This window comes from Platichthys flesus, chromosome 1 (genome assembly GCF_949316205.1).
Source record: "Platichthys flesus chromosome 1, fPlaFle2.1, whole genome shotgun sequence".
In the NCBI taxonomy this organism is placed as follows: domain Eukaryota; kingdom Metazoa; phylum Chordata; class Actinopteri; order Pleuronectiformes; family Pleuronectidae; genus Platichthys; species Platichthys flesus.
In genome coordinates this window covers 26,365,498-26,383,484 of record NC_084945.1, presented here as the reverse complement: position 1 = coordinate 26,383,484, position 17,987 = coordinate 26,365,498, and the positions used below count along the sequence as shown (strand labels likewise).

The 17,987-nt window shown below is 41.6% G+C and overlaps 1 protein-coding gene across 1 annotated transcript in view; it reads right to left on the bottom strand.

Moving 5' to 3' along the window:
* Positions 1-3,339: 3,339 nt before the first annotated feature.
* mtss1lb (MTSS I-BAR domain containing 2b) overlaps positions 3,340-17,987 on the bottom strand; it is a 73,053-nt gene continuing 58,405 nt past the window's right edge. The window contains exons 10-14 of the mRNA XM_062390220.1: positions 16,152-16,440; positions 15,886-15,960; positions 13,120-13,302; positions 12,089-12,254; positions 3,340-11,965 (exon numbers count right to left, since the gene is read on the bottom strand). Of these exons, the coding sequence (XP_062246204.1) occupies positions 11,088-11,965; positions 12,089-12,254; positions 13,120-13,302; positions 15,886-15,960; positions 16,152-16,440 (1,591 nt within the window). The 3' untranslated portion in view covers positions 3,340-11,087. The remainder of the gene's footprint in view (positions 11,966-12,088; positions 12,255-13,119; positions 13,303-15,885; positions 15,961-16,151; positions 16,441-17,987) is intronic.

Here is a 17,987-nt window from a genome sequence, read left to right as displayed (position 1 = left end):
ACTCTGTCAGTAATTTGTTTTGCCACTGACGACTTCTGCCTCACAGTATCAGCATCCAGCTCCTCAGCTCACATTAAAAAGTAGAGCCCTTGATCTTTTTTAAGGTCTGCGTTGTGAGTGAGTTGTTGCCTTTGCTTTAAATGAGCACTTATCCACTTTTACAGAGGTTAGCTGTAACAAACTGCTTTTTGGCAGGTCTTATTTTTGTGTCTGTCTGACACCGCTGCGTGTATATTACTTTAATGTCAAAGAGCTGTTTTTATAAATATCTGATATGACTTCTTAATGGAGGACAGCTTAGATTTTATGTTTGGGCTTGTGCACTGTTTACAGAAAAATTGCTCTGCCAACTCAGCAATGAGGTGAGGTGTGGTATATATATATATATATCCAGCAGGTGTTTTTGCCTCTCACTAGAACTATTGAAGTAGGAGATGTTCAGAGTATAGAGTAAAGTATAGGACAATAATCACGTTAACCGATGTTACCAGGTTTCAAGGCTAAATGTGCTGCATGAATATTTCTTAAGCATTCATCCCGCAGCAAAGAGTCCTTGTCTCTTGTTTCATCCTCGCTGTGGTTGTATGGGGTGTCAGATAAAGAGATGCTTTAAAACCGCCTTTGATCCTCAAGGAGACAAAACGGACGTCACACACACACACACACCTACTGCACAGTGCTTACCATTTTTTATAACTGTGGTGTGTGCCAAAACAGCTATGTGTATAACAGTATATACACACTTCACACCCTGTGTTTCTTAAAAATGCTAAATTAAAACAGTGGCAACACAAGACAAGTGGATTAGAGAAGGAAAAAATTTAACCCAAAATTCATATTTATATACATTTTTCTTACAAAGCGGTAATGCAAGTAAACATGAAATCTTTTCTGTATAGATTTAAAAGTAGCATCAGTTGGAAAGTGACAGGTGTGAGTTTAAATAGAAATGAGATGCTTCACATTGTAAAAGCAACTCTGATGTTTTGTGCACTAAACCAGCGGGTAAACAAGTATCTCTATTTTAAAATCAGTTCAATGACGAGCTGAAAGCACAACTGCAGGCTTGTGTTCAGCTTTCATGGTCTCTGTTAGAACTCTTGCAGAAATTGTCTTCATGAGCTGTGGCTGTCTAAGACGGTTTCTTAGTATCAGGCGTGAATCCTGAATTGTCATATTTTAGAGGATAACGTTGGTGACATTTTTGTCTTGGGAAACTAAAATACAGATGCTGAGCGTATTTAGGATTACAGCACAGTTTCCTCCCATCATATCTGCAGCAGCTGAGGAAAAAGGCTCAGTATCGCTCACTCACCTTACTAGAGCTGCTTAGGTGACAGGTTTTACTTCTGCTGCTGTTGGGGTGTCATCATCACCAAACTCAATCATCACAGCCAGGTTCGTCTGTATTTAAATGGGTTTGTACATGTTCAGCCTTTTATTTCTTCCTTGTACTTGACCTAAAAAATCTGGGGATTTTGGCAACAAGATAAAAAACTTTGCGGTACATTGCTAGCACTTTAGTTTCTTTGGACACCGATAACAGAATAAATTATGGGGACATTTCAAAGGAAAATAATAATATTTGCTATTGACAGTGATTCACTGCACCTCCACTTATCACATTTATTTGCAGCGTGTGTTGCTCTAAGGTTACTGAACCACAACAATAAATGTATCCTCAATAGTAATGGAGCAGCTCCCCACTAGCAGCACTTGTACTTGAAATGTATTGCCAACATGAGAAGGACAGAGCTGCAGATACACTCCCACTCGCTTCTCTAACAGTTCATCCACACAGACAAATTCACAAAGCTTGCTGCACGTATGAATGATGCCTCCCTCAGATTAATTGTGTCCCACTTTTTTATTTAATAATTTAATCATTTAGTTTTACGCTGGTAATGTGGGAGTAAGTGTTAAGTAAAAGAAGTCTGTCCTTGTTCGGTCGGTGTGGGTTAGTGAAGAGAGGATGAGGAAATTTGGCTCAGTTAACCAATACACTGCTCGCTGATTCTTAGGAGATGAGGCCGTGCACAAGCTTTTTTTTTTTTTGTTTAGGTTTTTTTGGAATATGACAGATAATGATAAAGTTTGGGATTCTTTTTCTAGATTTGCTACTTCCTGCTTGAAAAGAAACCCACTACTTGAACTTTTTCTATACGCATGGTTTCAGTTACCCTTCTCATACGATCTGCATACTCTAAGCCCCAAAAAATGAATGTCCATTCATTTCTGAGCCATCAGGAAGCTGGCATGTTGGCTGAGGACAGCACATCGTGGCTGCCTGTCTGACTCCTTCTTGTACACCTCAGGTGTCTCACAAATATGCATGAAAAAATGGCCCATCTGTACACATCACTTCGCCACACGCCTCAGACATGGGTAAGTAAAAGGTCTTTGGTGCCCCCTACCAGCTCACAAAAGAACACATCTCGTTTCCCATGACTTTCCTCACATCCTGGGTGGGGAGACCATACACTGTAATTTCCACCAAGGTGTGAACAGGACCTAGTTTTCTCGGCTCTCAGCAGCCTGATCATTTTCTTTACAGTCTATTAATTCCAAAAACAAACTGAACTGTTTATAGTTAATGCATTATAGCTTTTAATAATGTTTTTTTCCTCTTTTGAAGTTGAACTTTAGCACAATACTTATCATGCAAACAAATCTCCTTGACTCAATAGCTTTTCCAAATGCTTTTCCTGAGTTATTTCCTCTGCGGGAGGCCATGGTTGTTTATCTGTTAGCAGAATTATACCATGAATCCACATTGAAGGATGCGGTATGAGTCAGGAGAGAACCCATTAAATGTCGGTGCAGATCTGGTTCAGGGGGTGTATCCATGATTATCCTTTAACGTTATAAGATAGTGATTTTAAAAATGTTCAGTAATTTCTCAGAGAATAAGTCATGGATTTAGATCTTTTTTAAATCAAGCCTGTTCAGGGTCTGGTTTTAGTGAGTTTGTGCAATTTGGTGCTGATCAAAACAAAAGTCAGGATCTAGTGACTTTAAATGTGGTTTCATAAAGGGAGCGTTGGCAGAGGTATTTCCTCTAGAAGTACATCCTAGTAGTTATTTTAGTGAAGCAATAGAACCACCATATTCATTTCTGGATCTATAACTGATTTGTTCTGTATATTTGGTGATTGTCACTGACATAGATTAAGGAATATTTTTAGTTAGTGTCATAACATTATTGTAATTTATTTATTATTTGTAATAAGTGTTTTATGTAATGTCTTCCTCACAAAACTTTACAGTTGTAGGTTAGTCCAGACATGCACCATCTTTCTAAATTATATACTATATTATGACCCACTGCACACAGGGGCACACAGTTTAAGTACAACTTTTATTAATACTGGAATCATCACAGTGCGTTTTGTTACATTAGCAGTGACAAAAATTAACCAAAAAAAAGACAGAAAAGATAAAACCTCAACATCAGCATCTGAAAGGCCAAAAAACCTCAGAAATTAATTCACAATAAATTAAAGAAGAAGAGCAGAAGACGTGAGAGGGGGAAAAGAGAGAAAGACAAGACCACAGTTCCTGCAAGGCTACTGAGGAGGGACGAGAAGAGCAGAAGACTCCGTCACAATGATGTCGTTTGAACAGAACAGACCCATAGAAATAACTCAACGGCTCAGTTGTGAAGCGATTTCTCTGTAGAGTGCAGAAGGAGGTTTGTAGAGGAAGAGAGCGAGCGAGCGAGAGACTACTAGCAAGAAATGCAGCACTGACAGAAAAACATTCAGTTTAGTTACAGCGGCCGTGTAACCAGGAGGCCACTCCCATCTGCATGGCTGTATGACAGGAAGTTACACTGCGTTACAGCATGAACCCCTCTAGAGATCTTCAGTGGACTGTCATGTGACTTCCAAGAATCTACCTTAGTCATGTGTGTGTCTGTGTTGGTGTCTTTGTGTGTAGTGGATTAGATAGTGGGAACGATTGACAGATTGTGTGTAGGAGGTGGGGGGAGGAACAGCAGGGTTCTGAACCACATGCAACACAAAACAGTGTACACATACACACACACACACACTCAATATAACCTGGGCAGATGGCTAAAGGAGTGGGTTATACATACAGGTCTGATCGTAAATGCATAACTTTCGTATCAAAAGAAAATTTTGATCTAAATAATTTCAAACAGTTAAGAATTGTCAGTGTATTTGAATGCACACATCACAATCACACCAAATTTCTAGTGGGAAGTTCATGCTGTGTGCACAAGTCTGTCCAGTTCCCATAAATCTGAGTAACTACGGAAACGCCTCCTCGATTGTTGTCAAAGTTAATGAGTGGGTTGGCCACTGCTGATTGTTTTATGGTCATTGACCATCAACAGGCAGCCCAAGCTCCTGCCTACTTTACTTTTAATCCCATTATGTCACATCTGACAATAACAAAATGACACATTGTCGATTCATGCGACTCAAATCTTCCTCGGCCTCTACATTTCTAACAGTGGTTTGAGGATAGCATATTAATGAAACAGTAAATTTAGTTTTTAGTAGCTTGCCAATAATGTTATGGAAGATATGGATCTGGAAAGATGAGATCTTCATCTCAGACATTGATGAAGAAATTTTGATGTCAAATAGTTTGTTGCCCCACTTTATTAAAAGCTCTCACTGCTTCAGAGCTCATCTTTCCAAGCCCTGCATCTATTCAGGCACCAGGTTTTAGCTTTAAGTTGGCCAGAACTCATTCATCTATATTCCACAAATGTATGACATCTATTTATTAAAACGGGAGCAGTTCAAAAAATTAAGTACTGACCGGGCATCCCCAAAAGCAGGCGAGACAGCAGCCGAATCAGAAATATAGCAAAATTACTAAGAAGCTCACCCTCAGATTGTTTGCGATGGTAATGTGGCTGAAATATCCCTCCTCGCATTGAACTACTACTCACATTTGCATCTTTCAGGTTTTCTGTTAACAGCTCACCAAGAAACCATCAAAGTAATGTAAACAGCCTGTGAGAGTGAGCCAAAAGGATATCTCTGAAAAAGCTTGATCAAAATTAATTAAAATGCAATCTAGTGCTGTGATAGAGACATCCAGCTGCTCGCTTTAAAAACCAGCTCACGTTACTGGTACAGGAGGTAGAATTTTGCCCTGGCTGACACTCCTTTGAGCTCACTCTGGACCCATAATGATACCACCCGTTAGCCATTACCACACACCCACATGTGGAGTACTGCACACCGACATAGACAGACATGGAGAGAGGGGGAGGAAGAGGAGTCAGGGGGAGGCAGAGAGAGAGAGAGAGGAACAGAGCTGAACTCTTTTCCAGTGTGAGGAAAATAAAGACTTCATCAGTATATTTTTTCATTGGCTTTCATGGGCTTAGAGGCACGGAGACAGAGTACAGCAATCCAGACTCTATGACAAGCAATGTGTTGTGATTTGTCAGCTAGATGGCCTCCCTGTGAGTATCGATCTGTCGAGGTTAAGGAGAGATTTAAGAACGGAAAGAGAAACAGAACAAAGAGTAAAAAGATGAACGGGATCTGGGTTTTGAAAATCCAGATTTCTTTTGCTTTTGGTTCAAGATGTGTGTGTTGACATACAAACACAATAATTAATTGGCAGTTTTCATCCAGGCTTTGCAGATAATGTTGCTGTTGAGTATTTGTGGGTGTGGTGTCTGCGTGTGTTTCCTCTTGGTGCTTCTGCTTACCCCAACAGTAGAGACTCTAAACTGATCGTAGGAGTTAATGTGAGTCTGAATGAAGTTATAATCTGGCTGTTTGTTGACCCTGCAATGCAATGGTGACCTGTCAAGGGTGTACTGGGAATGGCTCCCCCTACAATCCTCAAAGGAAAAGTGGTGTAGATATTGGATGGATGCCCAGAATGAAAGCACATCACCCAGTTTTTGTGTGAATTTCACTTGAAAAACTGGTGGATTGTGTAACTTTGAATGAGGTTTAGATTATTCTGTTCTTCCATCTGTATATATGCTGATCTTCACTAACCATCTACCGGCTGCTTACAGGTGGAATCAATGTCTTCAGCTCAAAGGTGATGAATGTTTCCCAAAGTGTCAAACAACTCCTTTAACATTTTAAATTTGTGCATATAGATTTATGCAAAAACTCAATACTCAACAGCACTATAGTCTCAGGGACTGGTTGTATCTAAAATAAAGTCTTTCTGAAGTCATTAGTTCTGAAGTCAGCTTGCATACTGTATGAAACTCCCTGCAAAGTGACAGAAATGTAGCATATGTTCCATGTTTGTATTAATCTAGGTGTTGTAGCTCGCAAGCTGGCAGACAGCGCAGAGCTGAGGATATTTAAATGTTTCCATGTCTCTGAAAGTTTGAAATATTTCCCACACTTAAAACGTTTTTTTACGCTGGCTGTTCCGTTTAGACATGCTGTAGTCATGGATGTGCAGTGTCCTTCCTGTGTGTATCCTACAGTGTGTATATATGTATGCGTTTCTGTGTGTTTCTGTGAGCGTGTGTATGCACGCATGCCTGCACGCATGTAATTGTGTCAATGTGTATTTCTACAGAATGTTTTCACTGTAGCTCTGCTTTGCTGACTTCAACCCACAGACACAACAACTCATAACAAATGGGCATATTGACACTTGTGTAGCAGAGCAGTTATTTCAGCTTGTTCAGACAGTTAGTTCAGTACACAGTTAAAACAGCATGTTAAAAAAAGAAATTATTGTTTAGTTGGATGACTTGTGCTGTTATTTGGGCGATTTAAAGGAAAATAGCAGTGTTGTAGCTTACACTCATCTCACACTCATCCCATAGCCAGTCATCCAGTGTGCAGTTACAATGTTTTCAGAAGCCTTATCCTGAGTTGTGTCCATTGTCTGTAAATGAGCTGCGTGTCTGATCTGCAGGGTGTTATAACCCTTTACTCAAGCAGTAACTTACTTTAGACAAGTGGCAGTGAGTTAAATTGTGTCACGTTGAACTAGAATATATATACACATAGCACATACACATTCAGACAAGTGGAATCGGCTCTAGCTGCGTCCTTGGATAGTTTTCAAATGTCCAAATCATATATTTAGAGCCGTGCAGTATGGAATAGCTTGTAGATGGGGTAACACCACGTATCCTTGAGTGGACAAAACAGTGATACTTTCCTTTAACACGCCCACACTGGAACATCACGGTGAATGTACGTACATGCACACTATTATTGTGTTGCTTCCCTGCCCTTCAAACAGGAAGTTCAGTTCATTCAGTTGTACACGAACAAAATTCTAACATTGCAACATTTCACACAGCTTGTAGTACATTCAGCATATGTACGTATATTTGTGTACAATGTGTCCTCTGAAACAAACACACGTCAGTGGAACATTTTCATACCTTTAACTTTTCTATTTTAGGGAAGGGGGGATGAAGTCCGAGCCCTCTTCTCTCCCCTTCCACCCTCTCACCCAGTCTGATTCACCTGATACACCACGCATCACCAGCATGTGACAGGACACGTACAGTGATACCCCCCGACAAAAACAATAAAACATCCCCTCGCTGAAGCATAGAAAGAAAGAAAAGTGCCTGCAGAGACAATGTTTGAAACTTGCAAACATCCTCCTCTCTGTATCTTTATATTAATTCAACCTAATTTTATTTTCAAAACAGTGGCACACATGTCTACAACAGTGCTCTATTCAGCAAAATATAATAAATAAGTGGACAAAAGGAGCGCTGATGTCACTGGCTATGTTCAAGTCACTGCTAAAAGCGCATACAGACATGTTGATGAAGGATTCAACTAGCCTACGGTTCAACAGCCAAACAAAGACACACTCGCTCTCGACCCACACACCCTCCATCCATATGTTACACAGCTTAGTAGTTTGTGTTACACCTGGAGTTTTTTTTACATTAATTAAAAGTAAGACTTAATATTCAAACAGTAACCTAGTGCAGGATGAAAAAATAATATTAACTAAATTGTCCATGTAACATTTCCTAACAAACCTTTATACCAAATCTGTGCACCTGATTCTCGGGTACAAGTATCAGCATATACAGTACACACTGTATGAACAGGCAGTGAAATGCTCGTTCCACAAATATTTTCCTCTCTCTGTCAGCTTCACGAGTGTAACTCCGGCTTCTTTGTCATCAGTAAACGCATCATCACCTCTTCTTAATGTCCACAAATGATCCTTGCATTCTGCCCTGCCCTGAGCCCAACTGGGTTATCTGCAATGAGCTGGACTGAAATGCACACGGGTAGACTGGTAGATTAATTTAGCTAAGACAGCAATGTTGTGCTCACACAACAATCAATAGGCCAAAAGAACTTGATCAATGGAGCTACATTCATTTTCTGTGAATAAATAAAATCTATGTTTCAATTGTTTCCATTGCCAAACCTGAACTGATATTGGGCCATGAAAGTACCATGAAAAATGTATTCAGTGACTTGTTAAACATTACATTACCTGAACAGTAGTAAGTAAAATTACTTTTAAAGACCGCAACGAGCTGGTAACTTCACAAAGCCGTAAGCAAAGCTACCTGTTGCTAAGCGACAGCTCAGAAACACTATGTATCATGTGGTCAGAAGACGGTGAAGTTCCTATGTCATTTAATAAAGGGAGAATGTTTTGACCGAAGTGAATCTGGGGCTAAAGGTTGTTGCTCAGCCATGTTCAAGGCTTAACTTTGCCTCCCCACTATGCAAGATACAGTATTTAAGACCATAATTTCAGATAAGCCAATGTGCTGATATGTATTTATACATAAATATGAGATAAATTTGTAATATTGGGTTTGACAGCGGGAAAAACAATCCCACTGTGTTTAATTTAAAAAGTCTGAATACAGAGCTCAGAATACATACATGCCACTGAAATGTTTGTCCAATCATAATCTCCATGTAATTTGAATCTCAGGTCTACCATCGTTGGTTAAAAAGTCAGTGGAGCCCAATTTCAAATAAACCTATCCTGTAATATTCTGCCTGGTGATGGTTTGGAATTTTTTCGCCCAGGTATTTGAGATTTGATATTCCTGCCTCCACGCAGGAGGTAAAATTAACTGAATCTGTTGTGCTTGCAGTATCAAAACATAGCATTTAAAAAAATCTACAGTGATGAGTCTGAGAAAATATCCAAATTACTGTAAGATCTCCTGGTAGAATATATATAGATTTAGAAAAGAGAATCTGTCGATGAACCAGAGAAACAAGACCTTTGTCTCTGGGCAGAGAAAGAGCTGTTTTTAACATGATTCTTTAAATGTTATGAGAATCACAAACAAAATTGCCTTCACCTTGATTGTTAGGGAGGAGACAGAAATGTCAGTTATGTGAACCTGGACAAAATTAAACCAAAACAATCTGCATGGCTAATGAGAACATGTCTGTTCGTCATGAGGTTTGTCACCAACCATCTAAAGCTAATTTCCAAAATTAGCCTGACCTCTCTATGCAGAGCTGTTCTAAGGGATTGTGTTCTCAGTCTCAACCACATCATAAAAACCCTCAGCACTATTCAAGAATCCACAGCTTGCGATGGATTGTAGACCCCTGAAGGGCCCTGACCTCCAGTCCATTTTTAAATAAATATTTAGCTTTTACTTCCTTATTCCATCTCTCATTTGACCAATCATTCCACTCCAATTACAAGTCTTCTTCACTTCCTCTTTCTTCCTCTCCTTCCACAAATTAAACAATTTCCTCAGGACGCAGTCTTATTGACAACCTTCTCTCTCATGCCTGCTCCCTAACAGAGTGTATGACTACAGCTACACCTAGTGGCTATAGTACATACTCTACACTACCACCTATTGTTTCAAAGTGCTTACAGTTTTCCTTTTTTTCTCAACATTTTTTGTGATCAGCATCCTCCCCCAAACAGAGACAGGGACAGAGAGAGAAAAAAAAGAAGGCCAAACCTGGCTTGGCATGAATTCACAGTCGATGTGTAATTTAGCATTCCTGATGATTGCCTGAATGTGACAAAGGAGAATCCACAATACTCCCATCAATCCTTTTTTTTTCGAAACAAGAAATTAAAACACATTTATTGCTCCATTTCTGATTTAACATTTCTCTCTGGTTCTAGAAAATATATATGAATATATCTATACGCCTGGATTACTTCTCCTAACGTCTCGTACAGTGGCAACAAGGTAAATGACGTTACGATATAAACAAGAAATTACACGCACGACACACAGGAGAAAAGCCCTGCCCTCATTGGGTAACCAGCTGTCCTGCAGCAGAGCTTTACCCACCCCCCTCGCGCACGCACACACATTCATCAACATGCGCACGCAACCATCTTTCACATTTGCCCACACACATACACATGAATGCACACACACTATACAGAGAGAGAGAGAGAGAGAGCAAGAGAGAGGGGAAGGGGCACTAGCACGGTTCAATGCCAACAGTATTTTTTGGGGGGATGAACCAGAGGAGCCCTCTGGTTTGTTAGCTCCCCGTGCTAGTATCAAAGCTTCAGTTCACTTGTCTTATAAGTACAGTGTGTTGTTGCTGAGAAAGCCAGTTCAAATCCAGACGGTCACATGGAACCCTGATATCCCCTCCCACTTCTCCCTTTCGTCCCCATGGCCCCTCGTTCAGTCATCAGTCTTTCATCTGGGAATAGATGGTCGAGTTAGTTAAAGTACAGGGTGGGGAAAGTGTAGGTTGGCAAACAGAACAGAACCCAGTCTTTCGCGCTTTCTTCGCCTCGTTATTTGTACCTGTCTTTCCTGCGAGTCTGTCCGTCCCTGGGTGAGGGTGTAGAGAAGACAAACATGCGTCCAACACACACTAGTTATAGTGGCCTGCTAGGAGCCTGTCAATATTCAGTATTTAACTTTGAATTGTCATAATGGATTAACATTAACAATGTTATTATCATTGTAATATTATATATCATTTACTCTAAAGATGTTTTAAAACTTGTTTTTTGTCTATGTTTTCATTCATCTTCTTTTATATTATAGCTTTCCCTACATGGTTAAGTTTTTTGTGAATGTACTAGGCGGTTGGATTGCACCACACCAACACCTGACTCCCTATTGGCAGACAAATATCATCCTCTTCCTGCTTCTCCCCGATTCACAAGATGCGAGGTGCAGAGCGGTCATTGGACACGGTCTTGCGAAGGCGGACTCCTCTCCTGATAGTGGTCAACATATCACCGGACCCTTCTGCCTCCTCTGTCCCTGTCTGAGCATCGTTGGAGCCAGTTGGTGGCAGGCCTGGGTCATCAGGAAGGGTGGCGAAAGGGAATTGCCCCTCGCCAAGGGCGTGTGCACTGGCTACCAACTCGCCAATCTTCTCTACTAGACTATGCCGATTTGCCGCGATCATCTGATCCTCCTCTGATCCGGCCCCTGAGCCTGTCCCCATTACAAGACCCCCATGCTGTTGGGCATAGACCTCTAATGCTGCCCCTGATCCCCAGGCAGTGTTAGGCAGGCTGAGGCGTTTGGGTGATGCCTTCACATAATCAAGCGCACCCTGTGCGTCCTCCACTCCAGCATAGAACACACACTCTTCACTGCCTACACGCACAGGTACACCACCCGAATGTCCTCCAGCTGCATACGCACCACCCCCTGCCACAGGTGAATGTGAGTCTCCGGGAACCGTGGGGGTCTTGACAGGCACAATGGGTGGTCTGATCGGGATGGGACCAGCATTGGACAATGTGCGCCTAACACCTGGTTTAGTAGAGGGGGTTCGTCGAATGGTGGCAGTGCCGGGAGTCCCTGCTCCGCCTCCAGCAGCTCCACCAGATTGTCCTGATATCCCATGAACATGCACACCACTGGGTAGGCCGGCTGTACTGGCTGGCCTCTTGGTCTGGATCATGCGCCGGTAGTTCTGGGCGATATTAGAGTGACGAGGAATTGTGGAGGACTTGTCGAACTCTGTCTGTCCATCTGGGCCTTCAGCATCACCATTCACTGAGTAGCAGTCATAGTCTGAGCCTAATTCAAAGGAAGAAAAACAAGGTAGACGAAGAGATGATGAGTTTTTTAAAAGTGAGAAGAAAATGGAGCATATTGAGTGCTCCATTTGAGTGGAGCATATTGCAGAGTTCGGAGGTTCACCTTGTGAGGGGATGGTGTCCTCAGAGCAGGATGGAGTTGTAGTCTCTGTGCTGTATCCACTGGAGTACAGCAGCGAGTCTCTGCTGTTCTTCTGCTGCTCCATACTAAGTCCTCTGGTCAGCACCATGGCCAGGTCACTGGCTGCTGGGGAAACCTCCTCTCCATGCTGACCAAATGCAGAGAGGCCACATGGACAGATGTTTACAGTAATAGCTAAACTCTTTTCTTAATGCAGGCACTTTGTTGATTAAATGTGAACTATGTTTTATTAACTTCCATTCTCTGCATCACACACTGAGCAACACAAGTGAATTTGCTTATTATTAAGTCCAAGACAATATTAAAACACAAAAAATAATAACAGTATACTAGCCTGACTTATTTACCTTATTGGATAGAGACCACTTATTTTGGAAGACAGTGTTTCTACATGTTGTATAGTCTGTATAGTAATAATATTGTATTATCATACTTTTTAATACAATGGTGTGAGATTGTAAAAGTGTGAAAGTTAATTGTTGTGTATTGCTCCATTAATTAAATCATAGCTCCACTGACAAAATATGTCTGTGTGCACCTCTTCTCATTAATGACAGGTTTGAGTGATTCTCATTGTAGATCCAAATGTTTTAAATAACCTTTGTTAGTTTACAAGTACTTTTTATGTTAAGACACATAACTGTATGTGCTGAACAGTGTATGTTGTTATGGTTAGTTAGTATTGTACTGCTTAATCTTATAACTCAATATTGTGCTTGCATGTGTATGTTGGGTTCATCTTAACACAGGCAAGTGGAATCAAACTTTTAACAATCGAAAAAGGTGAATTAAAAGTATTTTTTTTAGATGTACTGATGTGGTGTGTTGATTTAATGCACTATCCCATGCCTTAGATACTGCCAAATAAAGATCACTGTCACAGTTGATTCACAGGTTTATTAAACCCATGGATTGCTGTATTGCAAATATCCCTCTAGCCGAATATATTCTTCTGTATCTTCCACCTGCTTGTCCGCATCACGTGTCATTACCTTGGCAGCAATATTAGTAGGAGTGTTCCTGGCTCTCTGGCCGTCATCGGGGTGTGATGTCCCAGCGTACCCCTGGGAGCCTGGTGATGCTTCGCCCTCCCTCAGTCTATCAAGGGGCTCCTTTCTCCTCTGGACTGCTGCTGCAGCCACAGGCTGTTCACACTGACCTGCTTTGGACCAATCCTGAGGAGGTGAGTGGAATTAATAAGCAGGAAGTGGCAGGTAAGATTTGCATATGGAGACTTTGTCCCCTATCCAGCAGTTTGAAGCCCTTCATCTGAGTGCAGAGAGAGGGGGCCTTCACAGGTGGGTGCTTGGAGGAGTTCATGTGCGTACGTGTAGAGGGGTAAGTGTGTGTGTGGGCAGGGGCCTTTTTGAGCATGTGCTGAAGTTGATGAGTTTGATTGGTCAGCTCTCCACATCCTGCTAAGTTTTCGTCAATCCCCGGTCGGTTAGATTGAAAAACCAGTGAGCGAGACAGGGGAGGCCAAAAAAAAAGCATGCACACACAGCAGATGGGTGAGAATACTAGCAAAGCAAAGCATTGTGGTTACGAATGAAAATGTAAAGAAAATACACAGAACATGTTAAACTTAATGTTGGACAGAAAACAGGAGAAAAAAGGTGCAACTGAAGAGATGGAAGCGAATGGAGAACAAACCTTCCAAATAGGAACCTTTGATGTGGGAGAGGAGGAGCTGGATCCGGGGGGGCAGTTATAGGGTGGGGACGCAGGAACGGGGAGAATGACAGAGAGAGGCCTGGTGGAGCCAGAGTGAGAGAGAGTGGGGCGGAAGGTTGCGAAGGACGAGCCAAACTGCGGGACGAGAGACATAGTCGTATCATCAGAGAGAGAAAATATAGACGTGGACGTGGACGTGGACTAGGAGAGGAAGAGAATGAGAGAGGCAGCCAGCTGTGGTGGGAGAACCCCTGGGCCGAGCACATGAGAAAGAAAGACTTCAACAACGACACATACACACACATAGTGTGAAAGAGGAGAGTAGGATAAGATCAGCAGTAGGTTTGTGAACAGAAAACATTAGTCACTGCTGTCCATGCATCAAAATGACTATGTCCAAACTAAGTGTAATTATTAGTCTGTAAGAACTACATCGGTGAATTCTAGGAAAACTACATACCACAGCTTGAATGTGCATATTAAAAAGATGATAGGATGTGTTTAAGAAGCCCCATGCATGCATTAAAAACTCTAATGGTTTTGATTTGACCATTTGCTCTTCAGAGCAGTAATTCTGCATCATTGTAGGACAGAAAATGGCTATTTGACTATAAATAGTTTTTTTTTGATAACCTAGTAAGGGGCTCTTTACTGCTCCCTGAGGCTGGAGCACAGACCACCTGCAACTTCAATTGGCAGGAGCTGTGGTTAAAGTGAGTGTTTATTTCGCCATTAGCCACAATACACAGAAATCTAAACACAAATGGACTCGCCACAATCAGGGGAGAATATATTCACCCAGTCTAAAATATGCAGGATGGCTCTACCACGTCATGTTGCTGCACTGTTAACACAATGTTGTTTGATGTGGATATAGAGGAATTACACACTTGTAACATGGAGAGAATTTTCATGTAATTCAGGTAATCCGATAATTTTGGCCCACATGATCCATCTTGACAATGGGTATCACTTGAACAAGAGTTGGACGCAGGGCTAACTGCCACCAGAAGGCTGATAAGGGTGATAATCCACTGAGGGAATGAATTTGTATGTGCAAGCTGCTGGGGATGAAAGATGCTGCTTACAATCGAACATGAATATTTACAAGGCCTCATAAGCATCATTGTATCGTGTTTTTTCTTTTCTGCAAACAGATGTGCATACTGCAGAGAATGCATAATGAAAAGCAAATACCGGAAGCTCTTGAACATGAATAGAAGGAACCTGTTTTTTTTTAGGTTAACATGGCAGCACCAACACATAGTACAGTGCACAGCATACTTAAGCATTCCGTGTTTTGATGTTGACCTGATCTCCATTGGTGAGAAGGACGTTGTGCAAATGACTGTAAATCTTATAAGCAAAAATGTGTTTAACACTCCACTGCACCAATTCTACTACAGCAGTGACACACAAACGTACAAAACACGAGCAGGACAATGACATTTTTCATAAAAATGTGACTGCAAACAAGCAACCCTCTATGTGTCTGATTCCTGACTTGAAATATTCTTCTTTTGGAAAGCACAGACAGACATTAATTCAACACCTCACACACAAGTTGCACTATTACAAATGTTTCTCTTGTGGATGGTGTTGAATTAGTTTATGCCTAAAATACCATCTCTGCAAATTTAGCCCCTAGAGAGCAAATGCTACCTGTTCTGTTGAAGGTTTTCTCTACCACCTGATGTAAAAATCTCCACTAGACTTTGCTTTGTTACATGTAATTCATAAATTGCTGTTCATAAATGAAATTATATCCACAAAATGTTCACAATTACTTTAACTTTAACTGACAAACAGTTTTGCCACGAGAAAACTGTGTGTGCACACACTCATACACTAAGGAAGTGTGTATGAGTGTGTGCATTTGTGCAGCTGGATTGGATTTAAGAGGATTGTTGGGCCTTGGCAGAGGTATGTGCTCAATGAGAGTCATCCTAATTATATCTTCAAGCTATTTTAATGGATCATTTGATAAGGAAAAATGTACCCGTTCCCTTCAACTCATGCCACACACAGTAATTTGTAGTGTACTGGTGGACTACATCATATGCAGTATGAATACCAGTACTCACAGTTGTGGGGGAGCTGCATTCACTGACTGACTGGCAGGTTTCTGAGGCCTCGGATGATGCTGAGCTGGATGACTTCTACATTAGGAACATTGATAGAAAAACATCTTGTTAACTGATTTAGACGTACATAACAATAATTGATATGTTCATGTGGACACTGCGTGTGCATGAGTAAAATCCATCTTTATTTCCAAGATAAATAACTCTTGTTGATTTTCAATCCCAAACATTTGGTACGTATAAATACGTGTGTAAGGCAGATGTACCTGGCTTGTGATGTCCGAGGGCATAGGTGACGGGGGCTTGGAGTAGATATTAGCATCCTGGGACACAAAACCCGAGTCGTGGGAGGAGACGCTGCTGAGGCGGTGTGCCGCGATGCCCCCCGGCGGCAGAGGCTGGTGCGGCAGGCTGCTGCGGTACCGATAGGAGGAGGAGGAGGAGGAGGTGGGTGAGTGCGGTTGGGAGCCTCCACCACCACCACCTCCGCCAATACCACAACTACCGCCTCCTCCTGACGAACGGGAGGCACTACTATGGGCGCTGTTGACGCTGCTGTGGGGGATGAAGGGTGCAGAGGAGGAGGAGGACAGATTGTTGAAGGGGGGTGAGGAGATTGAAGAAGGGATGAAGGTGACGTCAATGTGGAGTAAGGACAGTGTTTAGGGAGAGAGAGCAGGTTTACAGAAAAGTGATTTAGAAAGAAGGAAATGTGTAAGATGTGAAGGGCGGGTGATAGTAGGTGGATGGTAGGAGGATGGTGTGGTTGGTTTCAGGTGATGGATGGAAGTTTCAGGAACAGTCCACAGCAAGTTGTTAGTGACACACCAGTCACAGTTAAAAAGCAAAGACCCAAAAAAAAGAGAGGGAAGCAGGACAACCAAACACCCGGCAGGAGAGAAAGAGGGCAAATCACCAGTTCACACACAAACAGAAAAACAGTGAGACGAGTACAGAGTGGGGTTGAGGTGAGGGGAAGGGGGGGAAAAGAAAGGGGTGGGGGTAGACAGAGAGTGTGTAAGCTTATGAGGATCCAGGGCACTCACACAAATACACACTACATAATACAGGATAAAGGCTGTGAACTTGCATGCAACTGCTGCAACATGCAAATACTGACAGAGACTTATTCACTCATACGCTGAATGAGATTTATTTCAGGTAAACAACCACAGACATCTGTTTCTTCAGATTACTGTATTCTTCTTGTTGTGTTATTTATCACTGGGGCACAATACTCTTGCAAGCATAACTGGAGAGTTGTGTAACTGTATCTCAATCCACAGGCAATTGCAGATCACATGATCTCATGTGTAATAAGACAGCCAGTTTGTAACTGTCTGTATTAACAGCAGAATATTAAGGGCCCTATCTTACAGCTGCACAATGGTATATTGCTAGTTTCACATCACATCTGAGCCTCATGGTTGTGTTGATCTTAAATATAATTAGGACAGATGCATTGTTTGTACACTACAAGTTTGATGCAGTAAAACATTTGATTGGTAGTATTTCACTGTTATTTCTCCTTGCACAGGGACCAGCAGATTTAATAACTAAAGTACTAACAAATTTTGTTATTAACCAATCTTGACAATAAATACAGGTATTTAAATATATCTCTTTATTTGCAGAGTTCTCTCTTACTACCTAGTTATTTCATCCTAATAATAGCAGTCCACCAAAGTGCAAGTTCGCATGACTTTTAAAGGGGATGCGAGAAGGCACTCTGATTGGTTTATGACATGTTGCACCCAAAACACCGCCATGATTATTTAGTAGACTACAAATGTGCCTGGCCCTATGCTCTTGTTTTAGTATTAAACTAACAGAGGTGGATTAGAACACGTCCTCAATGCACTTACTTTGTGAGCCTTACACCATGAGCCATTAATACCTATAAACATTTTTATGATTTGTATGTGAAGAGCTCATAACACATTTACAAATCTGATTACACACACATGGACTGAATGATTATACTACGCTGAGGGTGACTGTACAAACAGTAATGATGGACTGACACACACAGAGGGACTGACAGTCATAATGAAACATAAACATCAGGGAGGGCTCCTCTTTCTGATTCTCAATTTATACTG